The sequence below is a fragment of the Austrofundulus limnaeus genome, unplaced genomic scaffold, assembly GCF_001266775.1.
Source record: "Austrofundulus limnaeus strain Quisiro unplaced genomic scaffold, Austrofundulus_limnaeus-1.0 Scaffold131, whole genome shotgun sequence".
Classification (NCBI taxonomy): domain Eukaryota; kingdom Metazoa; phylum Chordata; class Actinopteri; order Cyprinodontiformes; family Rivulidae; genus Austrofundulus; species Austrofundulus limnaeus.
Window position 1 is genome coordinate 97,109 of NW_013952533.1, and position 17,579 is coordinate 114,687.

The 17,579-nt window shown below is 38.2% G+C and overlaps 1 protein-coding gene across 2 annotated transcripts in view; it reads right to left on the minus strand.

The window, feature by feature from the left end:
• Positions 1-17,579, minus strand: part of LOC106522521 (synaptosomal-associated protein 25-A) — a gene marked incomplete in the record, with an annotated part of 42,245 nt that overhangs the window by 3,438 nt on the left and 21,228 nt on the right. Inside the window, 3 exon segments of one of the 2 annotated variants that reach the window (XM_014015549.1) lie at positions 116-235; positions 6,400-6,517; positions 11,328-11,376. In XM_014015549.1, coding sequence (XP_013871003.1) covers positions 116-235; positions 6,400-6,517; positions 11,328-11,376 — 287 coding nt within the window. 2 annotated transcript variants of the gene reach the window in all.

Below are 17,579 nucleotides of genomic sequence, written 5' to 3' on the forward strand. Positions count from 1 at the left end.
GTGTGTGTGTGTGTGTGTGTGTGTGTGTGTGTGTGTGTGTGTTTAGTGTCAGTACCTAAATATTCATAACTAAATTCACCCAGAAACAAAGCAGGTTCACAGAGTTACTGCTTACCTGCGAATGAAGCCCCCACTGATGGCCATCTGTTCACGTTCGTCTACAACTCGAGCTCCTGGCTGGCTGTTCACCACTCCATCCTGGTTCCCTCCCCAGGCCTGGCCCCCACCCTTAATCCTACCACAAACACACTTCAGTCAAGGTCAACAGAGATGTCATATTGTGGGATTGTGTGTGTGTGTATGTACACGTTAAAGAATGTGGCTGCGTACATGTTTAGTTGTTAGTTTCTTGTTAGCTTTTCATGAAAAAAAAGTTTGGGTGTCAGTGAGTGTGTCTTTGTTTAAGCACAAAACACTTTCAAAATATACATTAACACAGTCATATGAAAAAGTTTGGGCACCCCTAGTAATCTTAATCATTTTTATATCTAAATATTTAGGTGTTTGCAACAGCTATTTAAATTTGATATATCTAACTGATGGACACAGTAGTATTTCAGTATTGAAATGAGGTTTATTGTACTAACAGAAAATGTGCAATATGCATTTAAACAAAATTTGACAGGTGTAAAAGTATGGGCACCTCAATAGAAAAGTGACATTAATATTTAGTGGATCCTCCTTTTGCAAAATAACAGCCTATAGTTGCTTCCTGTAGCTTTTAATGAGTTCCTGGATCCTGGATGAAGGTATTTTTGACCATTCCTCTTTACAAAACAATTCCAGTTCAGTTAAGTTTGATGGTCACCGAGCATGGACAGCCCGCTTCAAATCATCCCACCGAGGTTCAATAATATTCAGGTCTGGGGACTGGGATGGCCATTCCAGAACATTGTAATTGTTCCTCTGCATGAATGCCTGAGTAGATTTGGAGTGGTGTTTTGGATCATTGTCTTGCTGAAATATCCATCCCCGGTGTAATTTCAACTTCGTAACTGATTCTTGAACATTATTCTCAAGAATCTGCTGATACTGTGTGGAATCCATGCGACCCTCAACTTTAACAAGATTCCCGGTGCCGGCATTGGCCACACAGCCCCAAATCATGACGGAACCTCCATCAAATTTTATAGTGGGTAGCAAGTGYTTTTCTTGGAATGCTGTGTTTTTTTGCTGCCATGCATAATGCCTTTTTTTAATGACCAAACAACTCAATCTTTGTTTCATCAGTCCACAGGACCTTCTTCCAAAATGAAGCTGGCTTGTCCAAATGTGCTTTTRCATACCTCAAGCGACTCTGTGGTGTGCTTGCAGAAACGGCTTCTTTCACATCACTCTCCCATACAGCTTCTCCTTGGGCAAAGTGCGCTGAATTGTTGATCGATGCACATTGACACCATCTGCAGCAAGATGATGCTGTGGGTCTTTGGAGGTGGTCTGTGGATTGTCCTTGACTGTTCTTACCATTCTTCTTCTCTGCCTTTCTGATACTTTTCTTGGCCTGCCACTTCTGGGCTTAACAGGAACTGTCCCCGTGGTCTTCCATTTCCTTACTATGTTCCTCACAGTGGAAATTGACAGCTTAAATCTCTGAGACAACTTTTTGTATCCTTCCCTTGAACAACTATGTTGAACAATCTTTGTTTTCAGATCATTTGAGAGTTGTTTTGAGGAGCCCATGATGCCACTCTTCAGAGGAGATTCAATTATGCGAACAACTTGCATTTGGCCACCTTAAATACCCTTTCTCATGATTGGATACACCTGGCTATGAAGTTCAAAGCCCAATGAGGTTACCAAACCAATTTTGTGCTTCAGTAGTCAGTAAAAAGTAGTTAGGAGTATTCAAATCAATAAAATGATAAGGGTACCCAAATTTTTGCACCTGTCAAATTTTGTTTAAATGCATATTGCACATTTTCTGTTTGTACAATAAACCTCATTTCAATACTGAAATATTACTGTGTCCATCAGTTATTAGATATATCAAACTGAAATAGCTGTTGCAAACACCTAAATATTTAGAAATAAAAATGATTAAGATTAATAGGGGTGCCCAAACTTTTTCATATGACTGTATATGTTCAGAATGCAAATAAAGACAATCTAACCATCCTACTGAAAGCAACATGATGACCACTCATGAGGTTCTTACATACATGCATTTGCAGTGTGTTGGTGAATAATTGATCTAACATGCAGATCAATTGAACACTAAGCTCACGTGTTCCTTAAGCTTCAAACCCAATTAAAACTCACAAAGGCGGAACACAACAAGGACACAGGACACACAAAACACACATAGAACATGTGGTGGACATGCAGAAACATGGAGTTTACAGAGGGAACAGGATCAGACACATGCTGTTTCTATCAAAAGAAAGCCGAGCCGTTAGGTCCATCGTGGCGAAACAAACAAATGAAAAAACAAACACACATGATCATTTTGATTATCTGTGATCTCAGCCCTTCATTTCATCTGCATGGACACACGTGCATAAAAAAAAAAAAAAAAACAAATAACAAAAAAAAAATAATGCAACCCTTTGTGTTTGAGTATCCATGAAGTATCTGATAGGTGAAGGGCAACACAATCATCCAGAATTCTGCAGGTTTCCCCCTGTATTTCTCAGTGTTGTCTTGAGCAGGTAGGTCCCACCTATCAGGTGCTCCAGCTGGGACAGAACAATGAGCTATCTGACCCAGGGCTCTCATATAGGGGGTCTAAATTAAAGGAAACACACGGCATAACCACTTCATGGATTACAAAACAGGTGGATTATGAAAGAAGGGACCAGAGAGCTATAGAATATACAAGATCTTAAACCAAAACAGAAGCATCTGGAAGCAGGACCAAGGTGGACCATCATGATGTACCTTATCTTGAATCAGGTGGTGGCTATTAAAAATAATACTACTAATAACGAAACCAACTTTTACAGAAGAATTACTGTGATATAAGTTGTTGGAGGAAAGGATGACCTGTTGTTAAAATACTTAACATAAAAAATTAATGTTTGGATCATATAAAATAAAAGCAAAAGAAACTCTACCTAATGACCCATTTGGTAATTGATCAGATTGACCACAGATTGTCCATTTTTAAGTTCTACATCAAGGAAACATTAAATAAAATATGCTAGGTATGCAGTTTCTGCATTCACCAGTTCACTCATTCCTAAGTGGAGAATCTAAATGATGGCCTGTTGTAAACGTATTACAAAAATAAATAAATAAAATAAAAATAAAAATAAAAAAACCTGAATAATTGACTTTTTTCTTATACTGTAGTTTTTTTTTTTTGTCATTCACTTGTGTTTTCTATAGCTCTGATGCAGAAGAATATTTCCAGTAAGAGTATGTGATGCACAGACATGACCCAGCAGCCRTAGTTTTGACTGCTGAGGACAGCCCAAAAACAAATCACACAAGAGTTTGGCAGAACTCACAATAAGTGTCAAACTCAGCTTTTAGAAGGCAAATTTCACAGATTTTAAGAATGTCAAGTTAAGTTAAAACAAAAGTTTGCCTAACTCGTGCATGATAATTTATGATAACTGAGGCATCCTGTGGTTACAAAATGTGATCATGTATCAAAGTTAGTCGGTAAAAGCGGGAGCTGACATCTTTGTTGGAGCTTGGGAGTTTTAAAGCTTCAGTGTGTGGGATTTAGTGACATCTAGTGGCACAATTTCCAAGTTTTAAGCAAATTTGGGTGGAGGATAAGACTTCATACCATACTACTTTGGCTGTAAAATAAATAATTCATTCCTTGAATGAATGTGTATCTCCTGCTGCATCTCATGTCAGAGTTTTAAATTAAGATCCTCTTAAGATGAGAAGCGTTAGCTGTTTTGCTCAAATCTTAAAACAATGTAATGTGCAATAGATCTCGTGACACATCCCACAACACAAGTTAATGCTCTGAGTATGTGTTGGGATGACTTTCAACTACTACCTCATCAAGTTTTAGGCATATATCTGTAACTTGATTTAGTCATAGCCAGTTTTGTGTTGGCTAATGCAAGTTAGCTGCGACAGCCAGACTTCATGAGTTATTGGAACATGTAAATGTAAATGTTTACTTTCTGAGAGTTTCAACAGGATCCATCCAGTGGTCCATGATATATTTTGCCAAGTTGCTAAATGTGCCAGAGGTGAGGAGTAACTAGTTACATTTAATTAGTTACATTTACTTGAGTAACTTTTTGGGAAAATGTACTTTTAGGAGTGGCTTTTTTTTTTCCTGCTTGGCCTTCCGAGGAGTCGGACGCTTTTTGCTCTCTCTCCCGAACCTCCCTTTTTCCCTGCTTTGCTGCTGGATCAAACCTTTCCTCTATCCATCATTCGACGACAAAAGAACTATGGATGTGGTCAACTGGTCTCTGAATGCAATTGACACCATTTATTTCCACTCTGAGAATGGAGCGAGGGGAGCACAGCTGTCCCAGTGGAACCGTCGCTGCAGGCAGAGTTTCTGGGTCCTGGGGGTGGAATCTAGTCTGCCTGGCCCCCGTTTCCATTGAAGACGTCGAAGATGTGTTTATATTCAGATTTATGATAATTGGATTCCTGCTGATCGGCTGTGGACGAGTCCTGGTTTATCGGAAAATGAAAACGATCCTGACAGCAGTCCGGGCCTGTGAAAAGCTGTCAGGAACATTGGATGGGATTTCCCATACTGCAAATGCACAGACTCAAATGCTGGGGGATATAAGTCACAGACTGGATGTGGTTCTGACGAGGATCACAGCTCAGCAGCGTGCCCGTGAGGAGTGAGTCCACCTGGGTGAAGTTTCATACGGGAGAGGTGAGGTGGTAAACGAATCTGGAATATTGGCATTTTTCGCAACACAGAGACGCAGTTAAGACTTAAAGCAGTGAAAACAGACTGCTTGCCCTAAACAGTTATGTTTATTATTGGATCCCGGCTGCCGTGACCTCGGACGCAAGCTGATAAAACCTCCCTGGAATGACACGTAGAAGAAAGCCTTGACTCCCCCCCCACCCCATCCCCTGTTCCATCCGTGCATTGGATCGGTCTGAAGGCCGCGTTGGGTGGAAACAAAGAACTGAACTCTAGTGACCTGTGCTTTGACTGATAACAACTGGTTTGGACTCTGGAGGTCTCTGATTGGTTCCGGCACAAAGTCTGCCCTGGAAGTCACCAGCTCCACTGCATCCCTCCCCCATACCATGTGTTTTGACCCCCACCCCCCTCCCCTCCTTCGCTGGCTGCACCTTTTGTAGAGTAGTTTTTTTGAGCATATGTTTGTGTGTTTTCTGTATAAAACACAGGATCAAAGCTCTTTTTTTAACTCACCCTTCCTATTGTGTGTGCATTCTAAACTGCAAAGGTAGCGCACTAAGTTGCGAAGGACCCTGGACATTCGTTCCCCCATGTTTGTCATGTGTGTGTTTCTCCGGACGGATGTTCTAAACTGCATTTCATTCTGCACTGCATCTGATGTTGTGTGTGAATGACAATAAAACGCTTCTGATTACCACACTGTACTTTTTTATTTTACTCGAGTAAAATATGAAGTATTGCTACTCTTACTTGAGTACAACGTTTGAGTACTCTCTGGTTAGGGCTGACTCTCAGGTGCCACCGCACTGAACTTTTAGCTCAAAATGCGTAAAATGAACGTTTTTGTGTTAGCTAAATTTGATTAGCTGTGATGATCATCCTACAGCTGTTGGATTCCACACACAGAAGCAAAACCATTTTCTTCTGACATCCATCATTCAGCACTGGGCAGTTTTAAAACCCTGATTTTTATCTGCAACCTGATTTTATGCAACTGAAAAAGCCATGAGGATTATTCTGCATTTCATTTGTGCCACCAAAACCACCTAAATTCTACACACTGAACCGTTAAAAGAGATATTTAAAAAAAAATCAAGAAACTGACCCCAAAAATTCCAAGATAATGGAAAAAGTCATTTAAGCAGACAAGGAGTCAGTTGGTTGATGGATAATTTAGTTATATTTTAACACAGCATGATGCAGCATCATGTTATGGAATTGGGTGCTGGAGTTAGTTGGTGGGCACCGTGACCAAGGTTCTCGCTGCTACCTGCTGGAGGAGAATCTCTCATCCGTTGTGGAATGAAGGGCTTTTAAGGCGCTGCAGCCTTGGAGGCAACATGAGATCAGTTTCAAATGCTCTTTATGATGTTGTTTATGCATGCACACAGTCCCGATTCAATCATGCACACGTGCTCGTGCATGCTGCACTCGTGCCCGTTCAGAGAGGAGTGTCCTTGTGGCTTCAGGCCTGACTGCTCACAACACTGATCACCATGCTCTACACACCAGAAGCAGGCAGATGAATAGAGGCGAATGCAGGCAGGCACTGAAAACACATGCAGTCGGGCGACACAGGCGGCACCTACTTGTTACAGGGACATGTACATAGACCACAGAACTGTCCTAGATTGTTCAGATTCTTTTCTGCATCCATCATGTCCTTATTGATTTGGTCCATCCCCTCCTCGATGCGCTCCAGTTGTTCTGATTAGCAACACATTGTCATTTATCCCAGCAAAAGAACGAAAGCACGTGAGAAGAGAAGARAGGAGGAAAAAGGTCGCGGGTGGAAGGAAGGAGAAGGGGGGAGACAAAGGAAAAGAGACAAAAAAAAAAGACATAGACTGTGACAAGAGAGACATCAGACATCACCACCACCACCAGCACTGGACAGGCAAGAGCACGGGGGGGGCTCCTGGCTGGTACCTACTTTTTAACACATGGGCATATCAGACCACAGCATTGTCCTATATCTTTTAAATCTTTCTCGGCCTCCTTCAGGTCTGCGTTCACCTTGTTCATGCCCTCCTCCACACGATCAAGTTGTTCTGGTGAGGACAAAGGCATGAGAGCAGTGAAATACAGTTGACTGGTTTGGGTCCAGGGGGGGKTGGCGCTCTACGCTACGCTGCCAGAGGCTACACGTGTTTCCTAAAYGCAGAAGGCAAAGCAGGCGACAAGATTTAAGAGCACCTTTTGGTGCTAATGCAGSGAATGAGTCCAAAACGTTCCCATGCAACTTTGTTTCTTGCTATCTATTGCAACAGTTTTCCATAAAGTCTACTGTCATCCCAAAGAACATRTTGTATTTTCTCTGAGTGACAACAGCAGAGTGCTTCATTTAGAAAAAGCATATGTAGATAAAGAGTTTGCCACTTAAACGTCATCACTGCTGCTGAACTGGATCTCAGACAGACGAGAGCGAGGGAAACGCAGGAATGTGTGGGWTGAGTTTTACTGCTGAAACTTATCTAAATGAAAAGAGAGAGCAGCATTGAAAATAGATGCATTACTTATTACTTGAGCYTCAGACAGTCAGCAGTGACCTAGCAATTTGCCTTCTCCTGTCTGATTGAAGATTTCAGAGACCTGAACACGGTAATGAGAGTAATGGATAAAAAAAAACAAACAGCTGTTGAATGGAACAGTTTGYTCAGTCTAACTTTGGGTCATCATACCATCAATAAGGAATAAACTGCCAAATTTGTGACAGAGTTTCAAACATTTGTGAAAAATAAAAGGAGAGTTCAGTCTTCTGAAACATGTTGTGTCACTTCCTGTAGGCTTCCCAGCTGGATAAACAAACAGTTTTTTTTACTTACCAAAGGTGACCAGAGTCATTTTTCCTGGATAAACAACTAGAGGACTACAGCAGCTGGCCTCCTTTAATTCAGTCACACCACACTAATAAATATGCATGGACACATGCTGAAATAGTTGAATAAAATATGATAATACTGTGGAGAAACCGTTTGACAGAGTTTTAACTGTCTGTTKGTTTCAGTATTTTGTTTTCCTATTTAGTTCATCTTTCACATTCGCTCTCATGTTAAAAATGCTAACTGAAACTTCACATCACCAGACCTTATAAAGTGTTAAAAGTTTCTAAAAAAGATAGAGAAAAAATGAAGTGTTCAACTCATAAACTGGCCAATATTCATGCGGTTCTCACTCAAGAAAGTGAGTTTTACAACAAATCTAATTTTCAGTCTCACACAGTGAAACACTAATTAAAACAAAGAGTCTGGAGAGACAATAGCTGGATATTAAATAATRATTAACATAATAAGCTTCAGTACTGAGCTGCCAACTAAATCGAATATGAAGGCAGCCGTTAATAATGTAAAATGTGTTTGTGTTGTCAGAGAAAAGCTGCCAAGAGTTCTGACTTATTTAATAAAATGTTGGAAGTTGCTCACAAATTCAGAGCTATAATCCATCAGCTGCCAGTCTAATTCGGGTCAACATGTACCAGCCGAGCACAGGAGCTCATTAGCGCTGRTGACACCTCCACTACAGGTTACTGGAGGAAGTTACACATCTCCTCTTGTGTGTAATCTGTGTGCGTGTGTCATGTGTGCGTGGAAAGGGCAGACAAATAAGTCACACCCCAGTTTACAGCTAAACAAAACTGTAGCTGAAGCTTGGCAGACTGTARCATTGGCATCGTTTTTCTCTTTTAGGAAATAAATTAATTGGCCGACAGGACAGAGCCTCTATCAGTCCCTTCAGAACAGCTTAACTACAYCATTACTGCTACCTCAGATTAGAAAAACTGGAAAAGAGTGCAGATCAGAAAAAGTCAAAGCAGAGAATAGCAGGATGAAATAGAGAAAAGACAATGAAGGTGAAGTGAGAGGAGGATATGGATCAGGTATAGAGGACATTAGCTTGGAGGCAGAGGAAATTAAATCTGTGAATTGATTGGTGTCCTGTGATAACAGCAGCACAGCGGCAGCGCTGAGGTAAGAAATAAGAGGCTGTCTGTTACTTTGACAGGCCAAACAGGCTGCCATGTCACACACACAGCTAAACACGCACAAACAGATCCTCCACACACGACTACAAACTCATCTACAGACAGTAAACATACCTGGAAGCACGTACACCCACAGCACAACAGGCTTGTTTTTGTATACAAACAGTAAAATGTGGTATTTGTATCAAAGTCACCAAACGTTGGTCTGATGACAGCAAAGATACATCAATCAAAAGGTTCCCGAGGGTTTCAGCTGCGGCTTGGATCAAACCTGAACTCTTGTCTCATATCATTTCCAAAATAAAACAGGTCTTTTGTGCTGGTTCCATTAGTAGGTTCTTCTAAATAACAGTTATATTTAACAATCTTATCAGATCTGTCTTTCTTACAATAAGCTCATGAATGTGAAAAGTTCAGACGCTCTCCTTTTATAAGAACTGATCAAATCCTTAGTCAATTTGTTAATTCTATGTTTCTATTTTCATATTTGAGGTAAGTGGTTAAAATATGTGACCAATCAAATCGAAATGAGGAATAAGTCAAATTTGGTCAAAGCTATCATAAACAGAACCAGAGATATGCCTTAATTTGTCTTGCCGGTTACAATAATACAGTAATATTGGGTCTGAATCCTAATTTTTTGTAATTTTAATGAGGAATTTTTTATGAAAAGGAAATATCAAATAGTATTTGAATATTGAGATTTCCAAGCTGGAAAGAAACAAAAACATTGCTAGCTCACGGGGAAAATCTCAAAATTTAAAGGCGTTTTTTTTTTCTCCTCAAAATCAATTTTTTTGTAGCTACTGCAAAAAAAGTGCTTTAAATTTTTTTATGATTGTATTTCACACAGTTCATTCAAATGAAACCGTGATAAGGCATTTATTTGTTATATTTTGACAAAATGCAATTTTTGTAAGTGTTTTAATCAAAACACCATATTCACCTATTTCTCCATATCACTTTTAGATTTCATCCTCGTTTCGATGTCATGGGTCACATATATTATGAGCTTTATTAAAGACATCATTAAAAAAAACAGCCCTGTCTCATAACGTTACTTCTGGCCCTTGATTTAATTTTCACTGTGTTCCTTTAAAACAATGAAAGGGTGAAATATTTCACTTACAAACATAGACGCCCCMTGGAGAAGCCTAAACACAGTTCACTTTTGCCTGAGTGCGTTATTGTTGACCTCAGCTATTGGGATTCTTTTGCTCTTTGCAACAAATTAAAGACATGCAATAAATACAAAAATGTCTTTAACATCCAAGAAAGCAGCCGAGTTTCTGTTAAATAAAGTGTGCAAAAGTCTTGAGTCTTAGGTTGAACTTTATTTTTGTTTGTCATTTAATTGGTAAAAGGCTGACCTTTTTCAGAAATGAATAGTTGATTTTTATTGCATATTTTTGGTCAAGTTGAATGAATTTTTTAATTTGTTAGACAACTATTAACCAAAAAAAAAAAAACCCATCAGTACTTTACTCTAGGTAAGGATATACCTTTGCAATGAAGACTATTTAGCAAAAAAATGTATTTTAATTTGTATTTTTACACATTTATAAGCTATGAGTTTCTAAAATACATATTTTTTTCAAATTTCTTACATGCATGTAAGAAATCTGCAATGCGATACATTTAATAGGGTTACTGTATTTGTTTCAAAAAAGTATTTAATCCCAAGAAAGTTTCTGTAGAATTTCAAGAAAGTCTGGCTCCCTAGAAGCAAAATATACTAAAATGAAGAATGGCTCAAGACTTTTACACAATACTATGATAGCTCGCAAATAAACGTAATTAAATTTACTCATTACATTGTGATTGGAAAGTACCTGTGAAAAACTATCAACTATAGATATATGCAGCTGTACAACAACCCACAGGTAACAAAACACTTTCTTCAAATAAAAGTGTTTTTATCTTGTTATTTTCAGAGGTATGAGTAATTAGATAACAATCTATTAAATCAACTGATGTACTTATACCTGTGGAGTCTGCACAACTGTCACAGCAGGTTTTAATTTGGTAATTGGTAAATGTCTGCACACTCATAATCAGGCTATTTAAAATTTAAACACAACAGCTTCACTGTGACTGTTCCCATCTATGACTGAAAGAGTCTTTAAAAATTGCAGACCTAAAATAAAGGTGAAACTCATCAGCGGATCAGATTTTTATAAAAACCTGGTCTAAAGCTTAAAATCCATTTAATGCAAATATGCATTTTAACAGTGATATTTACTCAAAACAAGCTTTTTATCTGAAAAATAAGCGTAAGTACAGAATGAGCCAAAGCAGAGAACTAGCTTCACAGCAGCATCCAGTATAATCTCATTAGCCATGTTAGCACAGATTCTAGCTAGTGTTCATTTTAAAGATGTGACTGTGTAGCACTCTTCTGTTACAGTAACACCAGGACCAAAAAGGTCATTATTGTTGMACTTTACAGGGTCATACTGGATGTGTACGCAGCTGGCGTTTCAAGAGCAGGCCGAGCAGAAAAAAAAGCAGCACTGTTTCCGTTTTTAAACTTACCTCCCTGCTCATCCAACATGACCAGAGTCCTGATGCCGGCATCTTTACTCTAACAGAGAAAATGAGAAATGAAGGGCAGGAAGTGGGGAAAAGCGGGAAAGTAAAGGGATAAAAAGTGACAAGTAAGTGAAAGTTAAAAGAGCTGAACAAAGCAGATCTATCAGGATGGCAGAAGTGAGTCAAATTACAATTTGAAATCACATTTTTGAAACTGATATTTGTGCAGCGCAGCAAAAACCTACCAGCTTTAAAGGACTTYACTGACATTTTCGCGTGCAAAAAGGTCAATTGCGCTCCGACACTCTGCCTGAGGGCTACTAAATTTCAAAGGTGTTTTTAGTGTCATTGTTGATATTTGAGATTGTAAAGTATAGTCAGGATAATGTTTCTTGTCTTTGTCTTTTTATGATGTTGGGAAAATGTGACTGCTTGTACAGTTCTAATTAAACCACATTTGGAATGGCCTACTGTATATCTATCGAAATTTATTTGCCTTAAACCTCATAAAGTTGACAAAAAGTTAGACAATATCACTCTGGAATTGTGCTAACAGTTGGGGCCTTGATGATGTCATATGACCACATGGTACGGTCGGGCATGCAACATCGATGACTCGTACCAAGTTTGGTGTATTTTAGCCTTTCTATGTGAAAGTTATAGCTTTCTGAAATTGTGACGGATGGACAGACAGACAGGGAGCATTTCTAAGTCCCCCTCCTTGGCGACGGGGAGAAAAAAAAACTACCTACCAGCATTTCAAGACTGTAAAATAGCAATGTAAACCAAAAAGGGTTTTAGCTTGTGGGCTAATGTAAGCTCACCCAAATTATAAATAAAATAAAATTTCTTCTCAGTTTATAAAGTAAAAGTGTTACATCAAGTAAAAGTGCAACAAGAGGAATTTAGATTTTGTGTTTTTATCCCAGCACTGAGTATAAAAATGTTGCATCAAAAAAAGAAATGCACACAATTATGATCAAAATCTGTTCTAAAATGTAGGCTATAACTCATGTGAGATACAGTATATACTTAGCACAAAAAGTAAAAAAAAACTGTTTAGTAGCTTCTTAACAATAAATCTTGTATCGGACACCTGATTGGCAGATCAAAACAAGTGTCAATAACAACAGCCAAATAAGCTGTTTGGTAGAGAAGATTTGGCAAATTTTTCATGTGCGCAACATTACTGCTCATCCCACAAACACATGTTCCTTACAAATGTGGCACCATTTAAAAGGGAAAATAACATGCTTTCCAACAATGTAAGATTTATTGCCAAGAAACGTTTAACAAAACAATAATCTCTAATACAAATTGGTTTTGCCATTTTTGTGTTTGGTTTCAATTTAAAATAACCTAAAGGCTTAATTATTTTCCATGAAGACATAAAAATCTGAAAAATACAAAACAAAAGACTATGAACTGTAACTATGACACTGTTATCTTTTAAATCTTGCTTTTCTGATGGATGAAATCACTAGTCACTAGTGTTAGGGTCAGGGGACTCCTTTTGTTTTGCCTGATAAGCTGTTTTTTTACTACCTTGTTTGAACAACGTGTCTTAAATACCAACCCTCAACCCAAAACCTAGTCATGAAATTAAATTGTAAAATTACTTGACTATGTGGAAAATAAGCACAACTGTTTGAAGAAAAAGGTACAACCCTGCACAGATTCATTGTATTTTCTTTTGACATGTGAWTTATTGGTTACATTTTCTCTTTGTTCTGCTTTCAGAGACTTGCAAAGCTCCACTAATTAAATGCTCTGGTTAGGCTTAGAAAGTTAGCCCACGAGAAAACTATTCTGTTATTTCTCCTAACATGGGTTTGATTATGTAATAATATGCTCCAAAGATCATTAAATGCCTAGATGTCCCAGTGTGCACGCAACAAAATAACTGTTTTTTCTGTGTGTGTGGGTCTCCTCTGACATTTATTAAAACACAGAAGCTGTTAGGTTACGCCTGAGTTGATTTCCATTAAAGTGTGCACTGGCCTTTTTAAAACAGAGGTAAATATTGGCAACGCAAACGTGCCTTAAACTGACTGAAATATGTGTTCCTGAGTGGTCCTGGATCTGCCTCAGTGAAACCTAACAATTGTGTTCAGAATTTTTTGTATTTTTGTAAATATATTTAAAAGGAGGAAAAAAAGGGTCAATTAGGTGCGCCACAGACTAAAATGAATGATTGTAGATGTTCAGCAGAGTTATTGTTATAATTCTGCTGGGAGAACCGCTTCTTTGCTCTAAAAGAATCATGGGAAATCAGATCTACTGTATGTGGGGGGCAGACTTTAGAACTACAGGACAGGATATTTGTCTTTGCCAGCTGGCAGAGTCCAAAGTGGTGTCATCACTTCTTTACCTGTGGGGCCAGTCAAACACACCAACACACACTGACGCACACAGTCAGGTCATGTTCGCACCTTGCCGTGAGYTGCCTGTATTCATTAAGCAGTTCTTCCGGAAATAATTCCTCAAGGATACAAACCAGAGAGGTGCTYTTAAGACATTATTAGAAGTGTTGTTTTAGGGTTTTTTTATATTTTTGCCAAGCAGCAGTGTTGACAAGAGATGAACAATTTTCTTTGTTTTCCTTTTATATTTAAATGTGTTCTAGGTTTTAAAGTGATGTCACTAAGAAGCTGACTTTCTGTGTGTATCAGCAACGATCCTTAAGGATAAACACAACTGTTGCTGATCTTTCAGTGAGATATTCACACAGCGGCGTCTTGAAATCTGCTCAGTATTCAGTGAGAAAAACTCATGTTGGCCGTCTGCTCTGCTTTTTAACCAAACAACTCAAAGTTCACAGCAACCAAGATTTGGAGTCTTGTTAATGACATGACCATTAGATTGTTTCACTTCTAAACAACTGTATATAAAAATGGACCCCTCTTAGTCTGACTGATAATAATTTGGTCAACTCTGACTTTTAGGCTTGATGTCCTTCACAGATTCTGTTGAGCCTGTTTGTATCTCATTCTGCATCTTCATCTCAGTCCCTGTCTCTGTCTATTTTTTTTTTTTTGGTTATTTCTGTCTTCCCAAGCCAACGCACAGGTTTTCATTTGTGTTTCTCACAGGCCTGAATTGAAGATAAGAGTTTTCATAAAAAAGTTGGATGTCCACAGATTTTTATCATCCAAACCAGCTTAGCAAAAGTCCTTCCCTTTTTGTTGCACAAGCTTATTCAGTCATTAGAAGAATGGCTGACATTACTACGGTAGCTTTGTGTTACTTTCTTGACAGAAAATGGTGATCTTTGTTGATTTTTTTAATGTATTTTTTTCCTTTCTTTACATTAAAAATGGTGCAGACAAATCAAAAATTCAGTGAAAGAACGACGTTAAGTAAGTTAGCACAATTATTGAAAAGTAATTTAAAAGAATAAGGATTCTAAATACCTTGCCTGTCTTTATTTACATATCTTGTTTTTATTCCGATATTTGGGTGATAATAGAGATTTTGTTGCTTTTGAAAAGAGACAGGATGGCTGCTTACAGCATTTTTTTATTCTACTGATCTCCAACTGCATTTACTTAGCACAAAAAATGACAGTTCTTCTGTTTAGCTCACTTAAATAAGAGTTAGTACAATTTGTGTTACGTGACAKATGTACCTCAGATGATAAAATTCTGTGATGTTTTCAGTCAGTTCAGTAGTCGCTCACGTAATCTTAAAATTACAGTTCACACCTTCCCCCCCGGCAACATCCACTCAATCCATTTATAAGGCTGCTCAACAGCACAGTGGATGTGGCAGTCAGCTGCTGCAAGGAGATACACATAAATAAACCGCTAACGCCTCGTTGGCCCTGAGTGTGATGAATTATGGGTCGCATTCAGAGGAGACAAGGGCTTATTGCATTGCTGAGTGGAAGTGTTGCCACAAACTCTGCCATGGAGCGAATCATCGAAGCAGAATGGATTCAAAGACCTGACGTGCGYGTTGACATAATTTGTTCCTTTATGTTATGTTATAGGTGACTCTAAGGTCATRATGAATAAAAATCTTTGAATTTTACATTGCAACAATTCTATCAGGTTACAGCACAAATACATTATTAATTGCTTGGAACAATTCATATTTTAAAGTTTCAGAGAACAGTGCAAAACAAGTCTAGACATATAGAGCTTGTTTTTCTGTAATCTCTGACATATTTTTTTCTTGGATTAATTCAAATTACTTTGATCAAAAACAACTGTTTTACTGGATAACATTTGTAGTTTATTAAATCTTAGGGCTTTATCTACTGACTGCATGAAGTTAGCCTAGCTTAACATAAAGASTAGGGRAAAATAGCTCAGATTACCGGTGAGAAAATGTACTTTTCAGCACCTGTAAAGCTCACCAACATGTTCAGATTTTCACGACAGAGTCTCTCAAAGCACCAGCAGAAACTCCACAGATGGTCGTTCTGCATTGATTAGCATCTACAAGGGTGTTTGTTCTTGGAGTTTGTCAAATTTGGACAAAATCAGGCAATCTGTTAACTCAGTTTTTTTTTTCCAAGAGCTACACAAACCACCTCCAGTTTCATAATTAACTCAGTGGCACGAAAACGCTTCTTATCTTCACAAATAATTTATTCCTCTAAACGTGAAACTAATTATTCAAATGTCCAGTCAAAAATAAAACACATCAAAAACAGTAAAATTATGTAAATAGACAGTTAGTTTTATTTGAATTGAACAAACTACTCTCTACTTAACTGACTGCTGTTAAAATAAAGCTTTAAAAGCGGTAATTTCTGTGATGTACTTCATTTAATAATTAATAAAAAATAAATAACAGGGGTTGGTTGGTACTGTTTGAGGAAGCACGAGGCAAACAAGACCATCCTTTTCCTACAGTTCTGGACACGTAACTACATCCCAACTCTTTTAATACCATATTTTTGACCTWTTAAAAAGGAAAACTGAAATTGGTTCAAACCTGGACAAACAAGGAACTGAACCTGGGTAAGTGTGGTTTTACTACTCTGATCACTTGCCAACTTATTCACTTAGCATAAGCTTCACTATAAGCCCTCTGAGCTGCGGTCATAGTGTACTACTTACACTTTACTGCACGAGGGAAGGCAACGAGAAGCTGAACTTCCTTCATCAAATACAGACCTCAGCTCCACTGAATCTTATTTATTTAAACCGTGTTTATTGATGCAAAAGTAAAACTCTCTAACAAACCTCAGGACATTTTAAGAGACAGCTGGAACAAATTGTTGTCATTCTCTTAAGAGGTCAGATGTTCGGGCCTGTCTGTGGAGCAGGTAGATGTTTAGGACAACTGCAGACCTCGCTCTGAACCCTTCTGGCTTTGCCTCGTGAGGACATAGTGGATTGTCCAGAGGACAGACTGGGGTTATGTCTCTGCAGTGAAGCTCAAACAGTAACACAAGGAAAACGTGCACATTTCGACACAGAGTTGACTGTTTCTGAGTTGAGCAAAATAACCTGCCAGTTTAGCTAAATGTGTCCTGTTCATTATTAATATCATCTTTAATAATTGTTCAAGATTAAGTGTTTTAATAGCCACAAAAGTGCATTCGGACCTTACCTAAAACATTTTAACCATTTCATGAAGACAGCAGAAAGATATTGCAGAAGTGACTCTGTTTGAGGTCATAAATCTGCAGAGTTGGGATTTAAACAGGCAAGAGCATGATTTGTGATGCTTGGTTTTCTGTGATTGGCTTTCTGCACATATGATAAGATAAAGCGACATTATGGATAGTTTACATTTTATGCAGTTAGTATAAAATAAATTGCAGATRTTGCAAAGCATCTTCAGTTTAGATATTTGTTGTCGCAAGATATTTCTGACAATCATGTTTACTGACTGAACAGATTTTTTAAATCTTGTTACACCTTTTAAAGGGGGAGAATTATGCATTTTCCAGGCAAATAGTTAAAGTCTATAACACAATCAAGTAACTATGGTATGTTGATTTTGCATAATACCACCCATTTAAAACAGGTTCTGTGTTTGTCAGCATCAGTCCAGTTTCTCTCAGACTCAAATCAAAAGTTAATATCCAAGACGGCATCTGACAGACCGATTTATTCATCACCAAGCAATTTACAGCGGGTAAAATAAGTATTGAACACGTCACCATTTTTCTCAGTAAATATATTACTAGAGGTGCTAATGACATGAAATTTTCACCAGATGTCGGTAACAAAATCAAACCATAAATGTCCAGAAATGAAGTTATTTGTAATAATGTGGAATGGCACAGGGAAAAAG